Consider the following 27,945-nt stretch of genomic DNA (forward strand, 5'->3'; position numbering starts at 1 on the left):
TCCCTTGGCAGTATATGGAGCTGCACCGCTAATCCCAGCTTTGACTTGAGTACCTATTTTAGCCACTTAATGGCCCCTCACTCAAAGCAATATGTCACTTTTGCACATTTCAACTTTTGTGTCAATATTTCCATAAAGTCATGGACAGTCAAACATCAGCTGCTCTCAGTTCTCCATGCTCATTGCTCTGGGATATGGTTTTGAATTGACTATATATCAACTGAGATAGTTTATCAATGTGATGCAGAAATTGTTCTTGTGATTCATATGAAAACAACACAGCTGTGAAACATGGATATGTTTGTTTTTCTGTTTGGTCCTCTCAAACAGAAGGGAATTAGCAGTATAATAGACTTTAGGATTGTCCTCACTGAGAATGGCTTTAGGGCAATCCATTAATAGAAGCAGTGTAGTGGATATACAGAAAAGGTGCCTCTCCTGTATACAGACTCAATGGACACTAACAGCCAGAAATAACATTTCTTTATGCTTCTCTAAATACTGCATCTGATTTCAATATAATATATAAGTTGTGTGATTATTATTCAAACTAGTTGTCACAGACTTAACATGCAGTCATTTAACATAAGGCATGAAAAACTCTGCACAGATTATTCTATTTCAGGATGTTTTGTTTTATCGAATGCTGTTGCGCTCAGAGAAAATCAAGCAGCGGTTGGCCAATCACTCTCCCTTTCGCCAAACCTCATTAGCTTTAGGATTGTCTCCAGGTGCACAGAGATCTATTGAAAGCCTCTTTACATCTCTGCCAGAAGGCACAGGGTAATTACTGCATCCTAAACCCTGGCTTTTCCCAGAGCGCACCATGACACAGTGCAACATTGTCTCCTGCCTGTTGGCTCTGCTGTGCTTTTCCAAGTCACTCAGACTCTGCATCCTTCGTTTATGACCCTCAGCCATGCAGAGAAGAGTCCGATCTAAACTGATGTGATGAGTCTGATCAGCATCTGGCAGCACAGAGGAGACAACAGTCGCAGAAGATGTATACAGTATATTGTGATATGTTTGAGCAGTGTGGACTTTAATATAATAAAATCTTCTCTTCCATTTGTGAAATTTTTATTTCTACAATGGAAATCAAAGTTGGCCCCAACATTGTTGCAGAAGTTCCCGTGAATATTTTGGACTTGCAGGGTTTCTTCCTTCTGGCCAGTTCATCCCAAACCTGCTCCATGTGGTTTAAGTCTGAGGCTGTGCTGGTCCTCATCACGTGAAGCCACCATCTGTTTTTTTCTTCTAATGATTTGGCTCATTATGTTGCCACAGGATGAACCTCTGACCGACCAGGCTGTCCTCCTTTGTTACTCATCATTTCTCACCGTTCTGAGCCTGCAGTATACAGTACTGTCCTAATACTGCATCAGAGGGTGTAGTAACACAGTTTGTACAGACACAGGGTTTGTCAGTCATTAACTGTAGGAATTGTTTGCATTAACTTTCAAGTCTTCATTTACATCCACTGCTGCAGGAAAAGATGTGAGTGAAGCAGTTACTTCATCGCTGAAAAACGTGTTTTCTATTAAATATATATAATTTTTCTGGGTTTTTGGGGTTTTTTTTACCTTAGGTTATTTACCACTTAACCTTTGTACCATTAAAGTTATTCACTGGACTTGAACGACTTAAATTTCAATTTAAAAAAAATGGAAAAACAGGAATGTCTTTTGACAGGTAGGAACATGTCACCAAGTGCAACGGTGTGCTAAGTTTTTGCTTTATGGCATGGGCTTTTTATGGTATTTGTCAACACTAACAAAAGAAAGACTGTCTGATGTGTGTCCCATGATGTGGAGAGCAAACATATTACTTCCCTCTGTTGCTGTGCAGATTAGCACATCCTTGAAATGTGCTGGGAGATGCAGAGTGGCTGGGAGTGCTGGTCTCTTGTTACAGACCTTGTCAATGTTGTGTCAGGGCAACAAACTGACAGAAAACTGCTTCAGAAATTGAATCAAATCTATTGTACACAGTAGTTTCAATAACCTAATCTAGAAAAACCACAAGATTAGTTGATTCTTTAATAAAATAAATCAACAAACATGTCAGCAATGTGAAGTGAAGGCACAAGCTGCATAATAAACAGGCCCTCAGATGTGTCTTGGCAGCCAGTGTCAGTCTAAGTGGCCGCAGCAGTGCTGTGAGTCCTCTTGTGCTGATGATTGTGCCCTGTTCAGATGCTGAGGATGATTAGCTGTACCTTGTCATTGTTTTATTCCAGACAGAGAGAATGATTTATCCCCCGCCAAACACTTACACAGGGTTGCTATAACAACCTCAAGGACGATTATGTAGTTACAACATACCAGACATAACAGAAATCTGAAACTCTTGTCGAAAGTCACTGCATGTGTGAGGCTTCGTGAGGCTTTGAATTTTGTTTCATAATCCTCTAATAGTGCCGTCATTTCAGCTGTAATCAGCCCCACTTATGCTGTTCCCACTTACAATCAGTCAACAGCTTAAGTGTTTGTGTGTGTGTGCGTACCTTTAAATTTCTTCTTCTCCTTTACAATCACATGTGTATTATTTGATTTCAGCAGTGTGTGAATGGCTGATTGGCTCTTCTGTTGAGTGTCCCGGCTCACAATTCATTCACATTTACCTGCAGCTTCATGTGAAGAATTAACACAGGGTTCAGGCAGTGAATGGAGGAGTGACCTTGCAATGATTAAGGTCACAGAAAACATAACATTCACAAAGAAATGTTTTTCTCTGGGCCTCTTTTACAGGTGACGTGGTTTGTCGTGTCACCTGGTTTGTCGTCAAAAAGTTGATATGAATATCATTAAATACAACAAAACTCTCAAACCTTGAAACAAAGACGAATGAAAAGTCTTGAGTTCTTCACCTGAACATAAAATGCTTTTTAGCCCTTTTTACAATACAAAAGCGCTCCCACATCTTACATTTGATCAGATTCATAATTATGACTTTTATTATGTTTTAGTATTCCAGAAAAAGAATGAGCAAGCGTTCATGTCCCAACTCCTTGGACCTACTGTGTGAGCAGGGATGCACATTGTTACATCTCTGCCCTCTGCAGGGAGCTGAAGAAATTACACTCACCAGTTCAGCAATGTGAACCTTGGTGTGGTCCAGTGATGGTCAACAGACCTTTTTCACTGCAGACATTTGTACTTCTCACTGCAGGAAAAGAAAAGTGTTATTAAAACATTATAAATGTCTCAGTTTCATATTAATGTGTCAGTGACCCAGTATGTAAAATAGCATGTGCTTGGAACTGGCACAACTAATGGAGTTGTAAATGTTTCCAATGACACCGTAGTGACAGGTTAAAGTGTCAGTCATGAGATCAGCCACTTAAGAATATTTTTGTCGCTTTGATTAATGTTTCTGTCACTAAATCTGGTTTGACCTGTTGACACTCTCTTTGCCGAAACTTGAAAGTGAACATTTCTGTAAGTGCTGTAAAATGATACGTGCTGCCTTGAATGTAAACCTCAAAGTTAGTAGATGGTGGTTTTGACTGGTTTCTCTCTGGGTTACAGCCCTCTAGCAAAGAGTTCCTGTCCTTCAGTTTCCTCATCTGTCAGTTCACACGCTACAGGGCACAGCAACAACCAAATAAACAGCCCTAAACCCTGACACTCATATAACTGTGGCTGGGCTTAGCTTGTATGAGGTCACTGGGCAAACATTTGTTGACATGTCTCTATCAACTTTCACTGTACATGTCAGTTTCATTATTCCCAGGTACCCGAAAACCAGTTCAGTTCCTCAGAGGCAAAATGATTAGTTGATTAATCAATTAGTTGATTGAAAGAAAATGTGTTGGCAACAGCTTTTGAGCAAATAGAAAAGAAAGAGTAAGAAATTCTCTGGTAACAGCTTCACATACGCAAATGCTAGTTAACCTAAATTTCTTTGATAGTTAGCTAAAAAAGCAAAAAGCAATTACAATATAACATGTTAACCTGGACTTCAGGCTGTAGAGACGGGCCTTCTTCTCTATCATCTGACATTTTACTGAACAATCTGGCTCAAATCATAGTGATTCTCATTTCCTAAACGGGCCTAAATACTGTATATAGTAGAGTAGGAGGAAATGGCCTGATGTTATACAGCTTTTTAAAAATTTTATTTTAAAGCCATAGTGATCCTCTGCCACTGCATTATTCCTTTAAAATGTTTAACAAAATGTAGTCATGCAAACAAAACAGACTATCGTCATCATCATTTACTTCCTAAAACTCCCTCCAGACTTTAACTTAAGCCAATTATCTACACACTAATACAGCCATGTCAATATTTGACATAGATATCAACTACTTTGTCAACTAATGGGTCATGACTAACAGCTGGGCTGATCCTTTTAAGTGATTCATTTTTACAATTTGGATATATTATTATGTGATTAAGACACTAACAACATATTTTCTTCTAGTTTTTTCATGACTTACTTGTCTATATTTTGACTGGCCTTGGTCTGAAACCCATTTATATATTTCACTATTTAAGATGAATTTGTAAGTGAACATTGAAAGCTGCCATTGTATGATACAACAAGGAAAGTTCTATTGTTATCATTTGATGCTAAAAAAAAAAAGGGCTTGCAGTTTGTCAGTGACGTTATATATGTCTATTTGACACACCCAAAATTCACCACAAGTTTGACAAATAAACCCAAAAATAATTCTTAGTCTTAGTCGAAAACCCTATAGGCTATTTAATAATAAAATAATATATATTATTTTTTAAGAGTGCATACAGTTGCCAAAACATGTTAGTGACATGTTAATGCATAAAGGCTTTAATGATGTATTATTTATTTAGCTCTACACACACTGACAAACTGATGTGCATCTAGAGTGAGCAGAACAACATGATTTTAAATACTGTGCCATAAATACAAATCAAAATCTGTGATCATCCATTGGGGCTTTCACTGTACCACAGCTCAAAACCACAGCAAATGATTAGGAATCACTAATCTAACAGCGTACTGAAGGTGATGTACTAATAATGAGAGGCAGTGTTGCACCCAGCAGAAAATAGCCAACCTTTGTTACTCTTGTAATTATCAAACAAGTCATACATTTATTAGTGTTATCTTGCTACGTGTGCTCTTTGGTGATAGTGGATATAAAAAAATAGTCCTTCTCCCTGACCCAAAAAGAGGGTGTCCCTTCGTAGCTCTGAGGGGCACCTAACTTATGTTTCAACACAAAACATGAAAACTTAAACTTGCAGAAATTTCACCTCACAGCACAGGTCAACTTTGTTTTAGGCCCAAGAGCAAGAACTGTAGAGAACTGGGCCAAAGAGAGGGTCCATAGAAAGAAATAAGTGACCAAACTAGACCAGACAATCACCTACCATCAGCATCAAGACACCACTTCACATATCCTGTGGAACAGCATGGCTTATCATGTTCTATAGTCTCCCTGCTCCTGTTATCTGAGTTTATCCTCAAGTTTGTCCCTAAACTTCACTTGTCAACAATCATCAGGCCTTATCACTGTCAACCTTTAACCATCACTTCACTGTCCTACAGCAGTCACGTGTTGTATCATTTATCTTGAATATTATGTCTCTGTCTTGTCTATTATGTCTCTGTCTTTCTATCTAAATACATTCTACATACTTCATGCCAACATTGATATATATTGGTTCCTTGTTATCTTACTATCTGGATCAGAGTCATGGAGATCCATCAGTGAACAAATAAAACAGTGATAGCTAATGGTTGATGACATATTTAAAGCTTTCACTTAAAAGTAGCTATGCTATCATGTAAACAAGCCACACACAAAGTCAAAATCCTGCTTTTAGATTTTAGTAAAAGTATTTAAGTATTGTCTGGAAAAAGTATTGAAGTATTAAAGTCCCCCTCTCAGATTGTTAATTCCTAAATATGATTTATGTTATAATATTGTATATACCAGTATCATACTTTATAAGATGATCATATGTTTACTTTATGTGATCACTAACTATGGCTGTCTAATCAGTGTATTTCCCTCTCTGTAGTTGAGCAGAAGTAGGCCTATAAACTAGCAGTGAAATGGTAAAACTCATGCACAGCACATGTGCTTAAGTGCATAGTACTTGAGGAAATGTGCTTATAGAGGTTACCTTCTGCAACTGAAAAAAAAAAAAAATCTTATCAAAAGATGATATCTGAAATGTTTTAGTAGCAAACCACTTTAATCAAATGAATTATCTATTTGAATTTACTATGGAATTGTGGAGCTCCAAATCTGGGAAATGGCACGAAAGGATTATCCATACTGTTATTATACTGTTAATTAGCACGTAAGAAAATTGATAGAAGAGTAAAATAAATAAACGTTTAGTTTCTTTTGTCACCTGATTGGTGGTAAATAAAAACACAAAAGCTTTTGTCTTTTATTTAAAATTATTGGAAGTTAGAGGAAAATATATCTTAATATTTTAACTCATTTTTAACTGTGTAATCAACAATATTTATTTATAAGTATTTTGGTTATTTTTATTTATTTTTTTTACCTAAATTATAACTTAATACTGCTACTTTTGTCAGTTTCAGGACTCCGTACATTACACTATAGGTTGTGGGATATGTGTTACTGGTTTAAACTTAGAACAACCCCACTGCTCCTGTTGTGGACATTTCAGCAGTTCAAGTGCAGTGAAAACCGTGCTGCATATGTACAGGGTGTGGAGCACTCTGCAGATATGCAGTGTGTAGGCTACAACTGCTTTTCAGAGACAGTGATAAAACGTCCCACTTCAGGAAGAAGCAGTCTCTGTTTTAAACAGGACGAGAAGACAAATCGTTAATCTTTAGCCGTACATACCGAGCCGTTTGCCCGGTCAGCAGAGTCAGCAGGGCCGGTGAGGAGCCCCGCTCACTCCGCTGCAGCAGGCAGCAGTAGCCTCCGCTGCGCTGGGCGGAAGAGGAGGAGAAGAAGAAGCAGGCCAGCCAGCCTCCTGCTGAGGAGTCAGCCGCCGCCGCTCGGTGCACTTCCAGTTTTTCTAACGGCTATGATTGACAGAGTCAGCAGAGGTTTACACGGGCATGTCCGCAAACTCGCTCGGTTGTTATCGTAACAGGAAGATTTGCAGCATGGCGAGTCAAGAAAGAGCCAAGAGTTGTCGCCACTCTCACACAAGAACAAGAACACCGTGTATCGGATTACTGAGGATGTTATTTATTGCTTTTATTCACGCGACGCGGGCGAATAAACAAGGTTTGTAACTTAGCTGGCGACGTCCGCATTAGCTAGCGCTAACTTCCGTAGGCATTTCTACCAAGTGTCGGTTGAGGTTACCTTTACAGGCCAACTTTGTCACAGCTAGCCCGCTATATCGCTAACATGAATACCGCTCCAACCCTGCTCAATTGTAGTTATCCGTCTTTGCCATTTACGAAAATTAATTAAAGACTGGGGTGGGTTTACATTTGAATTGCAAAGCATAGTTCACAATGAAAGTGCTATCGTTTGTTAGCTGTATGTGGCCTTTAACGGTAAACTACAGGCTAGCGTCGTTTGTAGCTTGTTGTCATGTTGTCACCCCTTCCTTGTATGGCTAAGTTGGGCCAAAACTGCATAGCAGACATAGAAAACAGTTAAAAGCAGAAACGGTAAGAGAAGCTTGTTAGCATCATGGCTAGTACTAATGCTAGCTGGGAGCAGTGACTGTGTGATCTTAATGCATTGGAATGAAGATGTGAGCGTAGCGACATTATTGACAACTCTGTCGTAGGCAGGCTACCTATCATTACTTCCTCATACTGGGCTCAATGAAGGAAATGCTTGAATCAGTCATATGACAGTTATTTGTAAACGTGGCTGAGCGTTTCGATTTGACCCTTGGTGGGCTCCAGCTTGGCACTGATCAGTCTGCGGGCCAAATGACAGCCGCATGTTGTTTATCCAGCGGACTGAAGTGTCCAGCTGTCAGATCTACTGATCATGTCAGGCCACAGTGATAAGTTCACCAGTTGTGAGTGGACAGCTGGAGTTCATGTACAAGATAAGCTGTGCCAACTCTGAAACGTGTCTGGTGCATAGAAATCGTTTACATTGCTTCCTGACATTTGCAGCAGAAATCCAAAGAAATGCACTCCATTGATAAAAGAGCACTGCATGGGTTATTTGGCAAATGCTGTGAAGTCACTGTCATGCTTCTACCTATGTCAACGCCCAGCAAACTGAGCCAGAGTTAACTAGATCACTGATACTCAGGCTTCACTATTTAAACTATCCGCACAGATTTACACAGGACTCTGCTGGGAGAAGTGACGCGTAGTTTAATGGAGAAAGATGATAAAACTTCTTGCTTCCTTTGACTTTGGAAATTGCCCAAAAACCCACAGTTGCACTTGGCCAACATTTGTGACCAACAGGCCCAGTGTTAATATATGTTACAGACAGACTGAGCACCAAAGGCTGTATTTGTCAAGGACATTTTGAATTAAGTACATTTAATTTTTGTACACTTGCTTCCGGCGCTTTAGTCCAGTTTAGCTTTTACTATGTCTAGCCCTATTTCGTCTTTTATGTTTCACCGTGGCACAGTAGGAAAAGTTATTTTGTATCTCCATATACTTATTAAAAAAAGAGGTGGCTTGAACTTTGAGAATTCACTAAAAACTGAGCAGATGCTCTTCCACAGTTGAATAGGTCTAATGTTTGCTGTGTGAGCTGTACTTGTGTAATGACAGAAGTGAAACCTAAAAAGGAACTAAAACTGTGACTTGTTATGTCAAGTAATTAGATCCCCAGGATCTGCTCGAGCATTTTAGTCCAAAACATAAAGAAGTGTACTGTGAACATGATCTGGAAAGATTGGTCTTGCAGCATAAGCAGTGGGATGTAGGTGGTGTCAGGTGAAAAGCTTCTCAGTGGAGTGAAAGCATAATAAATGCTGAGTAGTGAGTCAAGTTTTAGGCTCTCTAAGCTTCTAGATTCATACTTTGAATGAGTCATATGTCAGTCAATAGGAGAGTCGTCCACTCCTCTGAATCCTGTTGATAATAATGTGATAACAGAGGTTTCACTGCCTTTTTAACACACATCCCAAGAATATCAGGGTGACCTGACTTAGCTTCCTTTTTATCTCAGACAGTTTGAACCAAGTCTTTTACACCAAAAGCCTCAGTGGCCTGACACCTTGTAACATCTGGAAATAGATGGGTAGATGTAGTTTAGGTACTTCTTAGTATAACCAGCGTTAGACATCAAACTTCCACACCAAATGAAGCAGCTTCCTCTTGTCTCTGGTCTGCTCTGAAAGCACCCGAGATTAAAGTTCAAGTAGGGAGTTATCTTTACCAGTATATTGCTCTGTGGTTCAGGAAGATATGACTGCTAACAGATGACTTTTGCTTTGGTGATTTGTATGATTTCACCTCATCTTTACTTGTACTATTGGCTGCTACTGTCCAACCTGAATTCTGGCATTGCATCATCTAAAATCAGTCTCTGCCCTCTCCAGGCTTTTGTAAGGTGCCATGTAATACAGGTGGAATATATCAACAGTTTAAAATGTCATTGTATTTAGTATCATTTTATTCACTTGTTTCACGTGTTGGGCTTCATGAGCTTGCTCTGTAGAATATTCAAAAATAAAATTAGAATTTTTTTGATAATGATAGTGGTTGAGATATTACTGACTGACCTTGTCGTCCTGTTGTTGTTTTTTTTGGTTTTTTTTTACAGCATTCATTCAGTCAGACACAATTCTAGAAGTTCTACATTTTGGTGAGGGAAGCCTTTTACAGGTGAGTTTTTCCTTTTTCCTCTTTTTTGTTTCCATTAAAATGTGTACTCTGTTCACCACAGTGACTAACATTTGCACCATAGCAAAATAAAAAACTGAAGCATTTCAGTCACATTTAAACAAATACTCACTGGTATGTCTGTTGCAGGCGGAATCTGACATTGATTTTAGTTTATATCATCAACAAAGGTAAGTTTTTATTTTTCAATTTAGAAATATCTTCCCCTCTTTAAATAGATAGATGACTAAATGCAGTGATGTTGTTGTACATCTTCTACATGAGGCATCTATACTGTGTCTTGCCTTCTATTGTAAGGTGTTGCTGAAGAGTGTACACACAAGTGTAGCCTGAGGAGTTGTTGAGCTGAGCTGACAGGGCAAAACAACAGTAGCACACTTCATTATTCTCCCAGGTTTAACACAACCAACAATCCCAAAGAAAAGTAACAGACAGCAAAACTGCAGCTGAAATTTTACTCTAACAAACTGGCAAATCTGTTATCAGCTGCCATGAATCAGAACAAATACAAAAGGTTATTTTGTCAAGGCTAACAAACCTGAGCAGGAATTTTATTACATCTGGCTGGCTGCGCCATGTAAGTTAACTCCCAAAAATAAAAAGCTTGAGCATCATAACCACAAGCTGCCAGAGGTTGGAGGTGAGACAGCCACTTGAAGCAAACACATTTGGTAATAAGCATGAAGTCCTTTAGAGAGAGAGAGAGGACAGTTTTTTTTCCCCCCTGAGGATACATCCATACTCATTGCCCCCCCCCCCTCAGCTCTCTGAAACATGTGTTGTTAGTGACATCAGTCGTCAGGGAAACTGCTCAGTCTGTGGCACCTGTTGTTCGGCCAGACCAGCCTCTGTCCTGCCACAGCTATTTGGAAGAATTGAGTCAAGCAGGGCAGGCGTAATGTAGCGAGTTTGAGGGTTTGTACTCACACTCACGAGGGTGAGGGGAGCAGACAGTGGTGTGTTTTTTGGAGTGCTGCCTCACCTCTGATACTAAACTAGTGTCCATGGTTAGGTCATGCTTCAATGCTCTGAGCGCACACACAAACACGACTGACACAAGAGTGCTTTGGGGAAGTTTTAGTTCGCTTTCTTGTGTCAATCTCAGACAAACATCAGACTCTGGAATTCCAGCATTGTGAGAACTACAGTGACTGTCCATAAACTGTGTGATGAGTCCTCTAAAATGCATTGATACTGCACAGATTACAGTGCAGTCTTCAGTGTGTGACTGGATGGAATTTGCTGTGTGTCAAATGGGTAGACCTGCTTGAACAAGTAAACACTGTTTCAAAAGCAGGAAACGTATAAACGTTACTTTTAAGCATCATGCTTTTGCATCTTAGCCTCCACGTAACATCCATCCTCTGTACTTACTTGACACTTTTGTGTTTGTCTGGGTGAAACATACAGAGAGCCTTTACCATTTGTACAGCACGTTCTAATCCATAAAAGGGTTATCTTGCTCAAGCATAGCATGACCACTCCCTGAAGTTAGGGGGAAGGTATTTTGACGTTTGACTGTGTTGTTTCAGACTTTGTAAATTCTCAACTTCCCCTTTCTCCACGGTGTGTGGGTAGTTTTTGGGAATCTCTTTGTTGTTAATAATCATCTCCTTTGTGTTACTTAGTGCGCTCCTCTTTCAAGAAGAAAGCTTTCAACATGTTAGTCACCACTTTTCACAGTCACTTTTTATTTTATGTGCTTAAGGTTAGCCTGACACTGGACATATCCAGATCCATGAGGCACAGCCCTCCCCATGATCTTCCCCCAGCTTCTCCAATTACACACTGACATTCAACACACTGGCTCCGAAGCAGTGAGCGAAAGGCCGCAGAGAATTCACAGCCAGGATCCATCTGAATCCTTAATCCCACAAGAATTTTGTCAGTAGTTGTTATATTAATGAGTGAAGTGAGGACAGGCTGTGGATGACATATTATCCCAGAGGAACACTGCATGGTTGGGGATTCTGTGTGGATTGCTGTACGCCTCGGGGGATGGAAATCCATCCTGTCTCTAGCGAGCTCGGCCATTGTCTGCTCCTGTACATGTAGGCCTGGTAGTAAATGGGTGAAATTGATCTCTGGTAAATTGTCTGACTCTGGGGTGATGTTAGAGTAATTACATTAGAGTGAAGTATAAGGGAATGGTGTTGGGTACCATTGCATCAATTCTTGTGCAATAAATAGGAGAATAAAGCACATTTGTCTTGAGTGTATTATCTTTTCCAAGATTGTATATGTGGTTCTGTATGATCTCAGTAAAAAGAGCACGTGACATTTAGGTGTTTGCATTTCAGCCATTAAGCGACTTGGGGCCTGGTTATGCACCACACCTACACTTCCGATGAACTTTTCTTTTCATGAGATTTTCATATCGACTCTCATTACACAGTCCTATTCCACCAAAGAAGAGGTGCTTCTCTTTAGGGACGGCCTTGTCTATTGTTAGGCTACACCTGTTGTTGAACAGGTTTGGTGAGTTATGCCTGTGTTCTACAGCAAGGTGGCTGCAACTGATGCTCAAAAGTTGTTTCCTTCGTGTGTGAGAATCACTGCTTTCTGACGGCGAAAAGAAGAGACACGTCCTTTTCCTTCTTTTCTTCCACCTTTGATTTTTTAAATTCTATTTCCATCTATGGATTTTCATGGAGATTTCACATATGGAAATAGTGCACTGCAGATGGCAATGGTGCCATGGCCAGCGTAACGCATTGTTCAAAAGGCCTGGACACAAACTGTGGTGTCTGCACTCATGTGTTTAGCTTCTCATTTATTTGAAATGCACATAAAATATGGATACCTTTTTTCCTAGTCTGCTGTTGCTGCTGTCACGTGTTCCTCTCTCTCACAGCACATCCCTGCACCGTGGGAACTGCCGACCTATACGATTTGAACCTCCAATGTTGGACTTTCATGAACAGTGAGTGTCTTATATATTCTCACAGGTTGTTGATGTGTGATTGATGCTTTTAGTACGGTTCTCATTGTGTGGGACACTTTTTATTTGTAATTTTCATTTATTTAATTGAGATGAAGAAAAATATTATCCTTAAAACTCATTTGGTGGACATATTATTTTTATTTAAAATGAGCTAACAGTTAACAAACTGCTGCTAAGTCAATATGTCTGACAGTATTGTTCTTCATACATGGAATGTAAAACTTTTGAGTTACTTGGATGTGACCAACCTCAGCCTGTCTTTAATAAACGGACTGACGAGTTATCTATGGAATGCACTTAACAAAACCACATATTTTTTTAACTCCAGCACCAGCACCTAGCTTCACCCAGGCCTGACATAGTCTACCACATTCCAGTCTGACAGTAGGTGCAAACCCATGTAGTATGACCCAGCTTCATGTGTAGCCCACAGTACACTAGCAGGGTGCAGAGTGCAAATGATTCAGTAGCACTCAGAAGCCAAGACCCCTGTAAGGAGCCCAGCTGCCTCAGCCCAACCTCCCCCCTGTCTCACTCCAACAATAAACTATCCACTTATCGGCTGTGAATGTTTTTGAGGGCATGAAAAGGAAACCTTGAGAAATTCTCACTTTCTTCAACACGTGTTAAACAATGGCAGGACTCAAGTAAGCGGCCTTACAGCTGATTTTTCAGGTTTGACTTAAAAGTAATGTGAAAATTTATTGGCTTTTATTTTTTTAGCCAGCGTTACCTCATCATGCATGACTGTGCATTGGCAGCAGGAAGAATCATAAAAAAACTTCCCAAGTTTCAAGTCTCTACAAGTCGATTTTCATACCACATTGAAATGAAAGAAACCGCAGGCTGTAGGAAACCAGAGATATATGCTGGGCTTTGGATGTTCATTGGCAGCAATACCAAGTACAATGCCTGCAGATAATGGGTCATAACATGCAAAACCACTGTTACAGTCCTTTAAATCAAAGTTGAAGATGGTAACCCAGAGGAATGTCAAGTCCATCTGTCATTTTACTTTGAAAAACTGTGTATAGGAACTTTTCTGACACTCCAAACCGTCTTCAAGTTTCTTTCATTTCTTTCTTCTTTTCTTTCTTCTTCTTTTGCTCTGTTCCTCTTTGAAAAATCTTTGACATGATTGGTCTGTTTTTACAGGTAAATTCACCAAACACATTGACTCCACTTAAAGTTTCTGAGTCATTGATCCTCTGTTTAATCTCAATCAGTTTAGATTATTGAGTTGAGATTATTTGTATGTTATGTGACAATTTTATTAGAATTTCTATTCATATCTTGTATCCAACATGTTTTTTTCTTATAATTATCTTATAATGTCTTTAAATATATTTTTGTTTACCTGGTCTCTTTCTTCCTCCGCAGGCCTGTTGGAATGCCAAAAATGGAGAAAGTTTATTTACATAACCCTAGCTCAGAAGAAATTAGTTTGATATCAATATCAGCAACAACAGCACATTTTCACGCATCCTTTTTCCAGAATAGGGTAAGTACTTCTCACTTTAAAATCACTTTGTTCATTTATTTTTGTCAGCAGCCAAATTGTCCCAACAAATCTGGTCTTTGTTGTAGAAGAACCCAGGAAATGTAGGTTGTCTTGTTTATTAAAGGGGGCAAAAAGGTTCCCCTGATCTTTAGTCACGTGGCTGTGACATCATGATCACACCATGTCATTCAATCATCATGCTTCATGAAGCATTTTAAACATGAATCAATAGGTGTGGTAACTTGACATAATTTCTGTGAATGAGACAGAGATCAACTCACATGATGCATCTTCTGTCTTTTTTTGCTTCTCATTCAAAGAAACTCAAGCAGTCTGACACTTTCTTCAATTATCAACGGCAAACGAATAAACAGCAGCATTTAGTCACTGACAATAATGTGGGAAGTCCTGATGCAAATCACATGTGCCGCTGGAACATGTGACCACTCTGGGCACTGAAGTCTCCAACTGTTGAGAGACATAGATGAGCTGCAGTGAATAAAGAGACAGCCCAAAACACATAATCCCACAGTAAATAAAAGTGAAGAAAGCAGCATTAATATCAAGTCATGTTGAGCATCTGGTTTACACAGTCTAAAAACAACGCATATTCTTAGTGGTATTTATAACGAAAAGCGCTAAAGGGATGCAGTTTCCCAGGAGCATGAATCCAAAATAACTCGAATAGGAAGATAAACACATTCTGTGCCTTTCAACATATGACAGCTCTCATAGACGTCAGGACTATAGGACATAGAAGTTTTGTTTTACTGCAAATGTGATGCTTTTCTGATATATATTTTCTTACGTGGACATATTAGCAGACAACTCATGTTTTCTGTACTGCATGTGAAGACTCCGTTTACTGGAAACACAAGTTCTGTCACTTCAGCCACAGCTGCTGCAGACATATGTTTTTTTACTAGTGAGTCTAAACAAGTACTAAACAAGGGCTTGAAGGATGTTTTGGCCAATACACTGCCCTAAGACACTGATAATAATATACAGTTGGTTTGGTTGTCTAGCGGGGGATGTTTGTTGTCGTGTTTCTTTAACATGTGTCTGATGTGTGGTTATGCAGGACACTGAGAAGGGTCTTTCCTTTTTCACAATTTTTTTTACAGATAGTTTTCATACTGAGCATTTGTTAAGATGAATATGTTGTGCTCTTTACTTCTCCTGTATCAAGGATCTTATCATTTAGACTGAGCCACATATTAAGAGAGGACAAATCATACTCAAGGGAAAATCTTCTGTCAGATTTGTTACTCCAAAAAAATGTTTTCGTTTTTTTTTTTTTTTTTTTTTTTTCTTGAAACAGACAAAAGTATCTTTTTGTCAAGACTGAAACTGAAATTCACTTCAGAAAGGTTCATAAAGAGTCTGGTTCATCAATGTGGTGGTAATGTGGAAAATGTAAAAATAAATTCATCTGCAGGACATGAAAGTCTAGTTCACAAAGACACTCAGTGGGAGGGAAGTCAGTGCGGTTTTAAAGATAACACCCAAAGGCCTCTAGTCTCTGTCATGGGGTGTGTTTTCTGTCATGGGACATTGTGCATTAGGGTAGACAAATTCACATCTCCAGGGAGATCCTCTTTACACACATTTTACTGATGACATAATGTGCGATGGGAGGTTTTGGATAAATGGTTTCATGTGCCTATAGTTTCCACCAGATTTCTATGAATGTTTTACAACTTTAAGAACGGGGTTACAGGTTATTTGTAGTTCAGAGAGTTGTCTTGTTTTGGTGTCTGTGCAAGGACTCAAATTATTCCTGCTCCAAGTTGTAGAGCCAGTTAACATTCATAAAAAACATGATAGAGAAAACATGTCACAGGGCATTATTACTCGTCCTCTTAAAACATTTTGTGTTCAAAGAGGAGATATATATATATACACACACACACACACACACACACACACACACACACACACACACACACACACACACACACACACACACACACACAATATTTATCTTTTGCTCTTTTTTGCTAAGTGTTATTTTACTCTGGTTTTATGTGATTATATACTAGGACTCTTCTAGCCCCATATACTGTATGTGACTACAATCTCCAGACATCTGTGCTGTGGTCACATGTTCCTGTGGCACATGTTTTGTATCAGTGCTTACCAAGTGATTTATTATCTGTGTCCCAACTAAATACTATGTAGAAATACTTCAAAATATTCACAGCATAGTACATTAGTATTTACAACAAATGAATGTACTTTACTTTCTGGACCTTTGGCGAACAACTGCCAGCTTTACGTGGCTCCTCCATTTCCTGTGTGGCTTGTGTTATGGTTCACTTCAGCATGATAACTTTGAGTGTCTGGCTTTCAGAATTACCAGTTGTATATAGCAAGGTTGTTATTTCCACTAGGGATGAGGGGGAGGGGGATCTTCCCTTTTCTTTTTAAAATCCTATATTTGTCCCCCTGACTTTTATAGTTTCAGTTTGATTTTCTTATAAAAATCTCCTCCAAACCTTGTCGTCTTACTTTTTAGCCTCAGCAGTCCAGATGAGACCAGAGAGGAGTTGATAAAAATGTTTTTTTATCTGATTTGCCTTCAGTTATTACCCTGCAATCCAAGCAATAATAAGAAGGAGCAAGGGCAAGTGGTGCAGGGAGGGCTTTTTCTTTATCTCTTTTTGCTCTGGGTTCACCTCTCAGTCTACACACAGTCTGCTCTACCTCACTGGTGCAGGTTGTTTGCGCCGGATGGAGTCTGTAGGGAATACCTGCAGACAGTAATCGGGGTGTCTGCATGTTTTTTTGGAAAAATAATTGATCACATTCGAACATCAATCTAAAGTAAAGCACAGAGCTATTTGTAATAAAACACAAGATGTAAAGATTATCTATTGTCTCCATCAAGGAAGCTGAACATCATTTTAAGAGGGGTTAGTGCTAGAAGTGACTGGAAAAACTTGACTTAAAAAATGAACACATGTGGAGGTTAGAGGATATGTTTCCTATCATCATATTCATCATATTTAATCTTTTTGCTTTAGCACTTTCAAGTATTTATTTGTGGAGCAATGGATTTCTCACAGTGAAGTGGACGTGTAAAAATGTTCACTATCCAATATCTGCATTTTTGTGAGTCTCTGATCACTCTGCAGCAGCAGAGATGACACAAGGAGATCCGTCCTGCGCTGTTATATTACGATCAACATCCAGACGTGACGGAGGACTAGAGGCCTTAGGTTGTTCTCAGTTTAAATAAATCAAGACGCGTATGATTTAGCTGTTTTTGTAGATTGTTTATGTGTCTATAAATTGGCAGGAAAGAATTCAGGAGTATCTGCAGTGCAAAAAAAAAACACTGAGCAGTCACTACTGAAAGGCTAAAGTTAGAGTGTAGCTGTAATGTTGTCATAGCAGAGGTTTTGTGGATGTAAGATCTTTGCAGTTAATGTTGATAATATTAATAACCTGTGTTACAAAGCCAGCAATAAAATAAAATCAGTTGGTTTCAAATAGAAGGAAAAACAGTTAAAACAATTAGGTTTATAAAAACTAATATAGAGTCATTTTAAGAGAAGTAAAACACTTCAAGGGAAAGTCAAACCAGGAAGTCACTAAAGACAGGAGTTCAGATTCAACCAACCTGATTTCATCGGGCAGGGAGAGAGGCCATAGAGAGCTTTAAATGTAATCAATAAATTCTTTAAATCTATTCTAAAATGTATGGGAGCCAGTGTGAAGAGGCTAAAACAGGAGAGATGTGATCAAGTTTCTTGGTTCTGGTTAAAAGCCTGGCAGCAGAGTTTTGTACAGTCTGGAGACAATCAATAGATCTTTGTGTGAGAAAAGTAAAAAGGCCGGAGTGATCCAAGGCAGATGAGCTGAAGGCATGTACAATAGTCTCTGTGTGTTCAAAGTTTAAAAAGAATTGTATTTTAGAAAGATGTCTAAGAAGATTAAAAACATGATTGTACAAGCTTTGTGGTATGCTGTCAAACCTGTGACTCTGAGAGGCCAAAATCTGCTGTGTTTACTCCAGTGTTTTACTGTGTAATGTTTTTTTTCCTTTGTCATCTGTTCTTTCATCAGATAATTCCACCAGGAGGAAACACATCATTTGATGTAGTGTTTTTGGCTCGAGTAGTTGGGAATGTAGAAAACACTTTATTTATTAACACCTCACATCATGGAGTGTTTACATACCAGGTACAGACTTGAATAAACAATACGTGTTGTGACAGTTACATTTATACCATCAGACGTGTCACTAACATTTCTTTTTCTTTCCTTCTCTGTCCTGAAGGTTTTTGGGGTCGGCATCCCAAACCCCTACAGACTGCGGCCCTTCATCGGGGCTCGAGTCCCAGTAAACAGCAGCTTCTCACCTCTCATAAACATCCACAACCCTTACAGTGAACCGCTGCAGGTAACTTAGAGACAGGAGACCCTGATGGTTACATTTGCATGTGTTTGAATTTTTTTTTTTTCAGCTGGTGAATTTAATTTGAGGTGTATAAGGTGTGTTGTGTTTCCCTGCCCTACTCCAGGTTGTTGAGATGTACTCCAGTGGCGGGGATCTACATCTAGAGCTTCCTACAGGTCAACAAGGAGGCACTGGAAAATTATGGGTTAGTTTCAGTTTCTTCTGTTGTTTATATTGAGTCTGATTTTGATTTGAGTCCCGTCACTCATGCTTGACCTCCTCCCTCCAGGAGATTCCTCCGTTTGAGACAAAGGGGGTGATGAGAGCCAGCTTCTCGTCTAGAGACGTAGACAACCACACGGCTTTTATCAGAATCAAAACCAATGCCCCCAATGAGGACCAGTTCATCATCCTGCCTGTAGAGGTGGAGGTGACATCAGGTGTGTTTTATTACCTACAGGACATTGTGGCTACATCCACACGATTACGTTTACATTTTAAAATGGCTTTTAAAAAATGAAATACAATCTCCATCCAGACTAACTGAAAATGCATACATACATGACTGTTCATGTACACTGAGCATACACGAGCCAGTGTAAACAGGAAGCAGTTTGTAGACTCTGCAGTTGATCAGTTCACTAAATGCTACAAACAAGGAACAGCAAAGACAGTTGTAGTGTTAAAATGCAGAATTTCACTGCACAGCAGCTGCTAACAAAGACAACAAGGTCAGTGACGCGTAATTCATTATCCATGTTGCTTACCACTGGTAGTTGAGGCTGATAAGACCCAATCAGGGAGCGTCCGGGTGTGTCTACGTCAACGTTTCCCAAGTTCTCTGTCCAGACTACACAACCCTGGAGTTTTCAAACTAAAATGGGTCTAGTAGCGTTTCCAAGTCTCTTCTTTAGGCGCCCGAAGACTCTGGAGTAGTGTGGACACCAGGAGTAAACGTGATATGTTTTACAACTAAAACCTAGTATTGTGGACATAACCTGTCTGTAACTCTCAGCAATATCTAGAAATGTTTTCATCTTCTATATTTTCTCTTTTGTTTACTACACGCAGCTCCTGGTATTTACTCCTCCACAGAGATGCTTGACTTTGGTACGCTGCGTTCACAAGGTACGAAGTTCCACAAGCAAAGCAACGTCTCCCAGTTATTAATTACACAATATTTTCCTGTCCCTCTTTGCTTATGGTCGTTCTCCTCTGTTTCCCATCCTGCTTTGTGTTGCAGATCGTCCAAAACTGCTGAATCTACACCTTTTAAATTCAGGAACAAAGGACGTTCCGATTACAGTAGGTATCCTGAGTAGCCTTTTAGAATCCATATACTTAAACTGTCACCCTTCCTCTTATACAACTGCTCCTTTATTTATCATTTACAGAGTGTACGCACAACTCCATCAAATGAAGCCGTCACAGTAGATTTCAAAGCAGTCACGCTAAAAGCTGGAGAGAGCAGATACACCAAGGTTGCAAGTATTAGTTTTGATGGTAAGTTGTATTATTTATTTTTTTAATGTAGTAATAATAGATCATTTATGTTTGAAATTTTTTGTAAATGTTTGATATTCTGAGGTTTGGGAGCACAGTCCCACATGTGCCACCATAGCCTAGCACCTACTTCTAACTATGGACTATGGTGCAGATACACAAAAATAAAAAATGGCTTCAGGAAGTGCATTTACATGCACATTTTTCTTAACAAGGAACCTCTGAACATGATGTTTCGTTGTCAGTTTTCACTGCTGGACAGAAGAAGAAACTCAGTTTTAGGTGTATATGTGTACTCTAGTGGTTACTGGTAATGGTCTGGACAGTCGTCTGCAGCTTTAAAAGTTTTACATCAAGTCCTTACTCAAGCAGTTTCTTACACTTTTTTGTTGAAGTGTTGCACAATTTCCTCTTGCGGGGACTTGTATCATTTTTGCAGCACACTTATCTGCATCCTTTATCTTGTTTTTTCATTGCAGCCTCAAAAGCGAGAAGACCATATCAGTTCTCTGGTAAAATAACTGTTAAAGCAAAAGAAAAAAGCTACTCCAAGCTTGAAATCCCGTACCAGGCAGAGGTTTTAGAAGGGTGAGTTATTCTGTGGATGGCTTTACATGTTATATAGGAGAGAAACATTTCAGCAGGGGTTTCACTGGTATGTCGTTTGCTCTTGCAGCTACCTGGGCTTTGACCACACAGCTACATTGTTCCACATCAGGGACAGTCCTGTAGACCCAGTGGACAGACCCATCTTCCTCACAAATGCCTTTAACTTTGCAATCCGGATACATGACGTGTCCCTGCCTGAAGAGGCCAAAACCATGTTTAATGTGAGTGTCACCAGTATAGGTTGACGCGTGTCACTCTGACTGTGAAGATACACACACACACACACACACACACACACACACAAACACACACACACACACACACGTAGAGAGGAAAATGACATCACTTTTTCTCTTTCTATTTTAGGTGCAGAACTTCAGCACACCTATCCTCATTCCCCCACATGACTCGCGTTACATGTTCTCCCTCTTCTTCCGGCCAGTCCGACCATCCATTCACATAGACAGCAACATCCTGCTCGTTACAAACGCATCAAAGTTTCACCTGCCTGTCCGGGCCTACACAGGCTTCTTGGAGGTACACAACAGAACCACAAAACCACTGGCAGTGAAGCTAAGAAAAAAGGGTTTTCAGCTTTCAGGCCAACTAACAAACTCTACAGAAAGGTTGTAATAATCTCATTTTATATATCTTTAGGCTGATTATTTTACCTTAAAACTTATTGCCATGGAACCTACATAATACCAAACAAAAACGCAGATACTGCACTCTGCCTTTGAATAATCTTCATGAAATTCAAAGGGAAATACAGTAAGTACCAGTAAAACAGATCCCTTTGGCTTTTTTTTCCTATTTAACCAACAGTTCAAGAAAATACATTTAATTTTGATTATTTATAGTTCATAGCTTATAGGAACTAACTAACTTACAGTTTAAGCCTTTTAAATATGTAGTTTAATAGTAGCTTAACCAAACTAAATTGCATTTATTATACTAAACTGGCAGCCACTGAGATCACTTCATTTAGTTATGTGGAAATAACAAACTCTAATACCATCTCATTTTGTCAAAATATTATTTACTGGTAGGGAAAAATAAATAAGTAAAATTCATTTCGGCTTTAGATAAGACTGGCTGTGGCTATCTCATCAGCTAACCTTACTTAATATAGCACTCTTGCTTTAGCTGGTTAGCTGGCAGCTTCTGGAGGCCACAGTTTACCAGGCCAGAGTAAAGTTACAGCAGCCTGGGCAGCAGTTCAGAGCCAGAACGCAGTAACTACGGGAACATGATGCATTTATTGCAGTTTAGCTCAGTTTTTTTGCTCTGGTTGTTGCTACAAATTTAAAAATCTGTTTATACAGAAATTATACATTTTATGGCAGAACAATTTTCTATAAAGAATTACAAATATCAAAAAGTCAGATGCAGGTCTTAACTCAACTTTGGCCAGATATGTAGTTTCTGTGTTTTGCCTTTGTATGATAATTCCTGGTGAGGATGTGTGTGTATAATGTGGTGTTTGTTCTGCTGTGAGCAGCCCCTGGTCCTGCCTCCCAGTCTGACTGAGAACCTCCTGGACTTCGGTGTCCGCAGTGCAACAGACACCAGCAGCATCACGTTTGTGGTGGTCAACAGTAATCCCATTGAGGTAAGAACATGTAGTAACTGATTATGAAGTGATGCTCAGGTTTCTTAGATATTTAGTCATGTAAGTGAATCATAAAGAGAAGAACTGGCCACAGTTCAGTCATTGTCTTTCCTGTTCATTGGCCAATATGCTCTTCAGTCCATTGAGTAAGGCATGTTTACGCAATCTTTAGAACATGCTGACTTGTGCGTTCAACATTTTGAGTAAAACTTCATCATGTTGCAACATTGTTTATGTTAATATATTCATTTCCACAATGGTAGCTGATACAGTGTTTCAGCAGCTCAGAGTGCAGTCACACATTGTGCAAAAGGACAAAAGAAATCTCAGCAAGCATTATACTGTTTTTTTTTTGTTTTGTTTTTTTGTTTCTTGTCTTTTCACACTACTTTCTATGCTTTAGTTGGAGATCAAGTCCTGGCTGGTCACAGGAGACAGTCTTTCCATGGAGCTGCTGAAGACAGAGAAAGGAAACACAACCGTGGCCCTGAGTCGCCTGAGGGAGCTGCAGAACACTTCAGCCTCCCATCACAAAACAGTAAGAGCCACAGTGTCAGCACAAAGCTGCTTCTGACTTTGTGAATTTGGTAGAAATTCCAAACTCTATCACTGGAGTAGGAAGGTGAGTCAGTGGGAAGCAGTGTCACCAATCAGATGCACATGACATTTCAATATTCTTTGACAACTAATTCACATTTTGTGTAGGTTTGTTTTTACTCTTCTGTATTGGTAAAAAACTGAAGAAAGAAACAAGTTCAGTTCCTTGAATATACACAGGATGTTGTTCATTTTCTTTACTGTGCTGAGCTAAAAAAAACACAAGCAGACGCTTTGAACTGTTAGATGATTTTATATTTTGATGATGATTTTATCAGAGAATATGTAAATACTACTGTTATGATGCCAACAGAGATGAGACTTATTTTTACCATTAGCTATGACTGCTAAGATTAGCAACACAGCTCATGCTAATGTTTATGTTTTGAGTAACTCAAGTTGATATGACTACTTGAGTAGAGGACACAGATGAAGAGGAAGTTTTTTCTTTATATATAGGAATCAGAAGTAAAGTAGGGCTTCTAGCTGACACGTTGCAGAGCGCAGTGATGCTAACTCGCTAATGCGCTTCTGGCTGGGACTGTGTCTGTTTCTGATGCAAGCACTGCAGCTAACACACAGTGATGTCAGCAACAACAATCAGAGCTCAGGCCCTGACAGGGATGACTCCAGCTTGACCAGGCAAAACGGCAGAAATGAAGCAGGGATCAGAAGAAAGACCCGTGGATCATAGGACTGAACATGAGACAGAGGGAGGGAAAAAATCAGCAGAAACTGACAGCAAAACCTTTCTCAATTAGTTATGAATTAAATTTGGTTGGTTAAAGTTTATAAATTGTTTTCAGTTCAAATCTTTGAGAATAGTTCATTTTAGTGTCTAAATTCGAAACATGCTGTTGAATTGTTTATGGTCAGATATCATATGTCATACCTCTCTTTGGTATTTAATACTTTTTTTTTTTTGATTAAAACTAAGACTGAACTGTTTGTTTGATTACGGATACCTGTTATTTACCTACTTCACTACACTTATATGTCAGTTTTGCTATTTCAGATATGAAACCTTTAACCCACAGTATCTCAAAACCGATCAGATTGAAGATAAAACTTTGTTATTTCAAAGTCACGAAATTAATGTTGAATGCAAAAATGACGGCACTTTACAGCCGGCAGCTTCCTGATGTTGAGAATCTCTGCTTTACATTAAAAGAACCTCTAAACTAATCTTCTGTTTTTCTCTCTGCAAAGGTGATATTAGCATCTGGCTATTATGCAGCATTCAGAGTGACACTGGTGGCCAAGGCACTGGAGGGCATGTACGATGGAGCCATACACATAACCACAGATTATGAGGTAGGACCAGTCATGTGGTTTTAGGAAGGAATACACAACCAGCAGTCAGTCTAATGCTGACGTGAATTGTCCTGTTCCCTCAGATATTAACCATCCCAGTGAAAGCTCTCATCGCAGTGGGCACCTTAAACAGCTCCCCCAAACACATCGTTTTACCACTTTCATTTCCAGTAAGTAACATCAAGATGGATTCATGAATGAGGTTTCACACCTGTCCCTCACTGTCAACAGGCAGAAGCTAACGAAAAGTGTGAATGTACCTTCCTGTTAAATGCTTGAGGTGTAATAAGTCTTGACATGTCCGTATATGTTTTTTTCCTTCAGGGGAAAGTTGTTCATCAAAGCTTCAGCATACAGAGCTCTTTCACACAGAAAGTGAGGCTGCAGCAGATCCGCTCCCTGACAGAAGATATACGTTTTTATTACAAACGGCTCCGCAACAACAAAGACGAGCTGGAGCCCAGACGTAAATCAAAGGTAGAGGATCGTCTCAGGGAGCTCAATCAGCGAGACACATTTCTCCTTATAGACATGAACTTATTTAATTTCTCCATCTTTTCCAGGTGGCAAATATTTATTTTGACGCCAGCTTGCAGTGTGGTGATCACTGTTATGTGGGGCTGCCATTTGTGCTTAAATGTAAGTTTTGGTTTTTTTTGGAGTGTGTGTGTAACATTCAAATTTCATGCAAATTAAGCCCCATTCAGACTGGATTTATTCCTCTAGCAGAGGTGGGATGGTTTTATGTCACCTGCCCTGGTCAGTGTGATGTATTTGGGTAATCTTTCACCCACAACTCTGTAATAATTACAACCATTACTGTTTTTTGGCAAACCCACTATCCTGTCTGGAGCAACATCCATGTATTCTATAGTGGATCTCAGAGTTTTTTTTCCACAGGAAGAGCAGCTGCTTCTCCCTCTGATTTTCTTTCTTTTTTTAATCAGCTCAGTGTGAAATTGATGGAAACCAAAAAAGGTTTGATAATCTGATAGATGGAAACATTCTAACACCAATAAAAGGAAAAAAGCCCCATTAAAGCCTATCAGATACACTGTTGTAATGTTAGCTACAGGTACAGGTATTCGGGTTAATTCCTGTTTTTTAGCCTTTATTTGTTTACATTTTAGCAAATAAAAAAATGCTAAACTATCTATTAACAGATCCTGTTTGCGATGTAACCATGGAGGTACAGACAAATATCACTGCATCACTTTGATGCTGAAGGAAACTTAAAAACTGATGATTCTCAGGCAGGTTCTGCAGTTACAAGTAATGTCTTAATTCTGCAATTTCTAAGAGGGTTTATGGACTTTTATTTGCAATGAACATGGGGGATAATGATACCCTCAGCAGGTGAAAGTCACACTGAATGATATTAATATGTGCCTCATGTCTGTGTTCAGATTTGATTGAGTTATGACACCGAGCAGTATTACGAATTTGACTCAAATTCACCTCAAACAGTATTCCTTCACCTCTCTCTCTCTCCAGACCCACGCTTGGCTTTCTTTCTGGATTTGTCCCAAGGACTCCCCACTCCTATTTTGCCATGTTTAAAATGCCATCCAGAACTTTGGGTTAAATAACTGAGGAACACAGTCAATATTTTATTCCCTCTGTAAAGCTAATGCCATCTGAATGGAATCCAAATCCAAATTGAATGGTCAATTTGTTGTTTTTCTTCCACAGCTGAGTCCAAGCCTCATGGGCTGGCGTTACAGGAGGATATCTGGGACGCTGATGTGGATCTTCATCAGAAGCTTCTCAGACGATGGAAAGAGCTGAAAGAGCGTGCAGGACACAAGTAAACACATTAGGGATTCACTGATCTTTGACTTTGGTTATCAGATTTCACTGTGAAGTTACTTGGTCCTCTTTGGTGAACAGTTTAAAGATTTTCACAAGACGTTTCTTTTCTCGCCAAAGGATTGAAGCTGTTTTTGAAGTCAACACAGACCTGCAGAAAAACGTGCAAGCTAAAATCACAGCACACTTGACCTGGCCCTCACTGGTCAACTCGTCACAACGAATTACCTTCCCTCTGACCAACACAAACAGCTCCTCTGTGAGTACAAACAATCCACCTCTTGTTCCTACATGTCCAGTGATACACCCGGGAATGATTTAAGGTGCTGTTAAAGCTCCGTTTTCTAAAATGAGGTGGCAAATCTTTGTGTTACTCTGCAGGATGAGGAGGTGATTCTGCAGAATCCTGCCGACGTCCCCGTCTACGTCCAAGTTCTCCCCTTGGCCTTGTTACCCAACCCCTCAGTGTTCTCTGGAAAACTGGCTGACAGGTGAAAAGTCTCCACAAAACCCTGCGCGTTTTTGTTCCTTACCCCCTCCTCTTAACTTTGACAGTTAACTTCTCAAACTCCATTTCGCAGGTTTCCATTAGGAAATTTGTCAAACATCAACATCGACACAAACACCTTTGAGTTCCAGGTTCACAGAAATCAAGTGAGTGCTACAGGAGTCACGATTGACTTCAGCGTTAGTCAGTATTTAGAGAATCAGCTGGTTGGCATAATCACATTCCTCTTGTCCACAGCTGAGGCAGCATGTGGAAGCTGTTTGACTCTAACAGACCCTCTGTTTGTTTGGCAGACATCCTTAATAAAGACCAGCACTGGGTTCGTAGAGGGCTCAACCAGACCCTTTGTGTACAACCTCCTCCTGCTGCCTGGTGAAGTGAAGTCATTCAGCGTGAGGTTCACTCCCATCAGCAACCACAGTGTCTCCTCCCTCCTCATAGTCAGGTAATGTCAGCTTTTGATGTAACTAACCAAACAGTCCCTGTAGTGAATATGTGTTTCTCTTCTAACATCATTTGCTTCTCTGGAAATCTGTTCAGGAATAATCTGACTGTGATTGACACAATCATGCTCCACGGACGAGGGACGACGGAGAGCCTGAAAGTTGCAGGGAAGCCTCCGGGACAAGGCAGCTCGCTGAGGTTTAAGATGACTGAGGCCCTTCTGAAAGACTGCACAGAGAGTGAGTTTGTGTTGCTAAGGCCCAAAAAGTCTCAACAGATACAATATGAGCACAAGAATATCAGTGTATTCTTAGAACACGTACTTCTTGCTACATAGATACGTTTTTTTTATCATTTCAATAAATAGTAAGACACACATTTTATCAGTAATTAACATCAGCCTATTAATTAAGCTGAACAATTTCTACACCAAGAGCACAGATAGATTTAATACATTGAAAGTCTACATTTCCTGTTGCATTGTAATTCTTGAGTGGTAGCAGAACTGTGATTATTCTGTATGAACATGTTAGAGGAATGTGAAGCTCTTTTTCAGGACAAATGATTTTTCCGTGTGACAGCTCCATATTCTAAAATATAGATAAACCAGAAGGAAATAAAATCAAATACCTGCTTTTATGCATTGAGACACATTTCTGTTAATCTTAGCGATTCTCTATCAATATTTTCTTATGCACATGGAGTGAGTCTAAGTTTGTGTTGTGTTGTGTTTTGGACAAAGATCACACAAACAGCACAGATGCATTCACAGGGACTCTCTCCATAAACAATCTCAGTGCCTCCTCCTCCTGTATAAACACTGTCTGTGTCTCTGTAACATCACAAGTAGAGTAACACCTCAAACCAACATGGTCTCAACACTACACTGATGATCCTGGCTACAAACAGACCAACAACTTCCCCTTAAAA

At 39.6% G+C, this 27,945-nt stretch overlaps 1 protein-coding gene and 1 long non-coding RNA gene across 5 annotated transcripts in view; one reads left to right on the forward strand and one right to left on the reverse strand.

Annotated features, from left to right (window-relative positions):
• Positions 1-2,503: 2,503 nt before the first annotated feature.
• Positions 2,504-6,960, reverse strand: LOC139626692 (uncharacterized). Its single transcript, XR_011692382.1, has 3 exons — positions 6,822-6,960; positions 3,088-3,165; positions 2,504-2,629 (listed from the first exon to the last, which is right to left on the reverse strand). It is a non-coding gene; the product is annotated as an uncharacterized lncRNA (long non-coding RNA).
• Positions 6,852-27,945, forward strand: part of tmem131 (transmembrane protein 131) — a 30,712-nt gene continuing 9,618 nt past the window's right edge. For 2 of the 4 annotated variants that reach the window (XM_071487125.1, XM_071487126.1), the window contains exons 1-27: positions 6,852-7,214; positions 9,690-9,751; positions 9,899-9,939; positions 12,624-12,692; positions 14,094-14,214; positions 18,286-18,402; positions 18,500-18,622; positions 18,744-18,824; positions 18,909-19,059; positions 19,691-19,747; positions 19,863-19,924; positions 20,014-20,122; positions 20,602-20,710; positions 20,799-20,952; positions 21,098-21,268; positions 22,233-22,343; positions 22,747-22,881; positions 24,150-24,254; positions 24,338-24,424; positions 24,579-24,731; positions 24,818-24,893; positions 25,947-26,061; positions 26,184-26,322; positions 26,445-26,554; positions 26,645-26,717; positions 26,865-27,016; positions 27,112-27,254. In XM_071487125.1, the coding sequence (XP_071343226.1) occupies positions 7,043-7,214; positions 9,690-9,751; positions 9,899-9,939; positions 12,624-12,692; positions 14,094-14,214; positions 18,286-18,402; positions 18,500-18,622; positions 18,744-18,824; positions 18,909-19,059; positions 19,691-19,747; positions 19,863-19,924; positions 20,014-20,122; positions 20,602-20,710; positions 20,799-20,952; positions 21,098-21,268; positions 22,233-22,343; positions 22,747-22,881; positions 24,150-24,254; positions 24,338-24,424; positions 24,579-24,731; positions 24,818-24,893; positions 25,947-26,061; positions 26,184-26,322; positions 26,445-26,554; positions 26,645-26,717; positions 26,865-27,016; positions 27,112-27,254 (2,998 nt within the window). In that variant the 5' untranslated portion in view covers positions 6,852-7,042. The remainder of the gene's footprint in view (positions 7,215-9,689; positions 9,752-9,898; positions 9,940-12,623; positions 12,693-14,093; positions 14,215-18,285; positions 18,403-18,499; positions 18,623-18,743; positions 18,825-18,908; positions 19,060-19,690; positions 19,748-19,862; positions 19,925-20,013; positions 20,123-20,601; positions 20,711-20,798; positions 20,953-21,097; positions 21,269-22,232; positions 22,344-22,746; positions 22,882-24,149; positions 24,255-24,337; positions 24,425-24,578; positions 24,732-24,817; positions 24,894-25,946; positions 26,062-26,183; positions 26,323-26,444; positions 26,555-26,644; positions 26,718-26,864; positions 27,017-27,111; positions 27,255-27,945) is intronic. The other 2 variants (XM_071487124.1, XM_071487123.1) reach the window with 1 other exon arrangement.

Source organism: Trachinotus anak, unplaced genomic scaffold (assembly GCF_046630095.1).
Source record: "Trachinotus anak isolate AG129_WGS33_773 ecotype Australia unplaced genomic scaffold, CSIRO_AGI_Tana_v1 ptg000010l, whole genome shotgun sequence".
In the NCBI taxonomy this organism is placed as follows: Eukaryota; Metazoa; Chordata; class Actinopteri; order Carangiformes; family Carangidae; genus Trachinotus; species Trachinotus anak.